Raw genomic sequence first — 2,425 nt, 5'->3', positions numbered from 1 at the left:
ATGAGCAAGCAAAACTTAGTCAAAGGAACCGCAACCAGAGATCATAAACACTTACACTGCTGCTATGCAACTTGTTATGTTAAACTGTGAAACCAATCACAATGGAAGAAGTGGCAAGGAAGGGCAGAGGAAGCAAACGCGAGGGCAAGCTTGAGGCCTACGCTCATTAGCAACAGATATTATGTCGATTTCTGGCCTGGCTTGCTTCTGAAGGCAAGAAAACGGGTCCTATCTTCGAGGGTTTCCCTGGGTAGGTTGGTCGAAGGTGGTTAGCGAGTTTCAGGGGCTTTGAATTGGCGCCAGTGGCTGCATCTTGCTTATGCATCTCGATGTGTTTCGGGTACAGATCGACAGACCATTGTGCTTGGCTCAGCCAAGGGCTTCTCCCATCTTCTACTGGTATTCGTGCACTCTCACCAACCACCTCCTCCCGAAATGCCTCGCCCGTTTGGCATACGGAAGGAAGCTTGACAAGTGTATACATGCTACACTCCTTATGTATTTTCCCAGCTAAGCATTGCGTCTTTCCACTGCAGGCGCTCGAGACCATAACAAACATCCCACAACTCAACTTTGAGTTGGGCGTTTGCCGAAGCTGGTTGTACGCAAATACCTCAGGTATAACTTTACTTCCATCCATAGCTTTAACGCTTGACCGTTTCCGATACGAAATGCGCAGCAATCGCTGAAACGCAAATTTGTTACCTTGTAAATCTTATCAAGCGGCTCGCGCGTAGCAGAGTTCTTGCTTCTATTCAATTGTGATATCTCACGTATCCTCGTATACAGGCTTCGCGGGAAACCAGTAAGATGCTCGCGTCCTCGGCATTTCCCCTGACATGACGCACATGATCAGCTCTCCACCGCACAACGTAAAACTCCCACCCTGCCGAACTGAACCAATTTAACCTACGACTTATAACCTTTACCATACTTATGTAGGTGATGGGAAGTCCCAAGACTTGTACGCGCTTCCTAAGCTGCTTCGGATGTGGCGTGGCAGCACCCGCAGCAGCCGTAGTAACCAAAAATGGACCCACCAGCGATCCCGCTAGCCCTGCCATTTGCAAAGCAGCAGCTAATATCAGCGCCGGCGTCAGCGTCGTGACGGATTCCTCCGTAGGAAGCCGGCTGCCCACGGCGGGAAGCGTCCGGCGGCCTTCTCAGGCATTTTCGGAGCCTTCATCACAGAGCCCCTGGTCATTCTCTGATGGATTACTTAAAAAAGTGAGTTTCTCTTGGCGGGAAAAAAACCTCATGCTGACATGCTGGCCGGCCTGAATGAATTTTCGGCAGGAAAGTATCGTAGTTTAGAGGTTTTTGTCGCCGTTTCGTTTTATTGTCGCAGATTGGCAGTTCGTCAACGGCTGTTAGTGAAGCCCCCACTACGGCGGTCTGTGCCCCAGCTACTGACGCGGCGGCGGCGGCGGCGGCGGTGGCAGGAGCGTCATCGCCGCCAACGCCGCCGCCGTCGCAGCGATTGCCTGTGGCGCACCCGCCATCGCGAGGCAGCGGCAGCGGCGGCGACGTTGGTGAATGGCCTTCCAGCGTATTTGAGGGCTTCACTCCGTGGCGCCGTACTCGCAAGCCTCGCGTCCGTTCCAGCTACGTGTCTCCAGCGTACGACACGGAGGACGAGCTATCCCCCACCGCCGGCATCTCCCGCTCGCCCTCGGCCTCTGCTGGCGGCTGCGGCGGCCGCGGCGGCGGCGGCTCGTCCTCCTCCCTGGTGGAGCCAACCCTGGAGGAGGAGGGGGCACCGCAAGACGACTGCGCCGCCGCCGTCGCCCCCGCTACTGCTGAATCCGTACCCTCACTCAAGCGCGGCGGCGGCGACGGCGCCGGCGGCGGCCTTGGAATCAAGGACGCTACGGCGGAGGGCTACGGGGGGCCCAGCGGGGCTGCAAGCGATGGCCTGCAAGCTGGGAATGGTCCCTGGCTAAGACCTTCTGCGACGCTGGAGGCTGTACGACAACGTCCGGTGCAGGTTCCGGAGCGCGCACGGGAGCGGGGGAAACAGGCAATGCAGGTCGAGGAGGTGGACGGCAGTGAAGGCCAGGTCCTGCCACAGCACCCTGGCGTTGTCAGTACGGCGTCGTTCTTAAAGTCCGCGTCGTTTGCATTGTCAACGGTAGCGGCGGCGGCGGCGGCTCGAAGGGATGGCGTTACAGCTGGCGACGGCGGCGGGAGCTGCGGCGAAGAATCCCGTAACATGAGCGCAGCTAGCAGTAGAGGTAGCGCCAGCGGGAGGAGTAGCAACAGCGGCTTCAGGCGGCCCCGCTCACGTCGTGGTGGCGGCGGTGGCGGCAGTAGCAACGCAGGTGGTGGCGGCGGCGCCGCCACCTGCGATTCAATCCCTGACCTGAATCCTTCTCCCCTGTGTTATGGATGCCGCGGCGCGAGCTGCCGCCGCACAGCTACCTCT

At 58.4% G+C, this 2,425-nt stretch overlaps 1 protein-coding gene across 1 annotated transcript in view; it reads left to right on the top strand.

The window, feature by feature from the left end:
- Positions 1–945: 945 nt before the first annotated feature.
- Positions 946–2,425, top strand: part of VOLCADRAFT_97492 (uncharacterized protein) — a gene marked incomplete at both ends in the record, with an annotated part of 2,972 nt that continues 1,492 nt past the window's right edge. The window contains 2 exons of the mRNA XM_002956476.1: positions 946–1,227; positions 1,478–2,321. Of these exons, the coding sequence (XP_002956522.1) occupies positions 946–1,227; positions 1,478–2,321 (1,126 nt within the window). The remainder of the gene's footprint in view (positions 1,228–1,477; positions 2,322–2,425) is intronic.

Source organism: Volvox carteri (genome assembly GCF_000143455.1).
Source record: "Volvox carteri f. nagariensis unplaced genomic scaffold VOLCAscaffold_61, whole genome shotgun sequence".
Classification (NCBI taxonomy): Eukaryota; Viridiplantae; Chlorophyta; class Chlorophyceae; order Chlamydomonadales; family Volvocaceae; genus Volvox; species Volvox carteri.
This window is presented reverse-complemented; position numbering and strand designations above follow the sequence as displayed.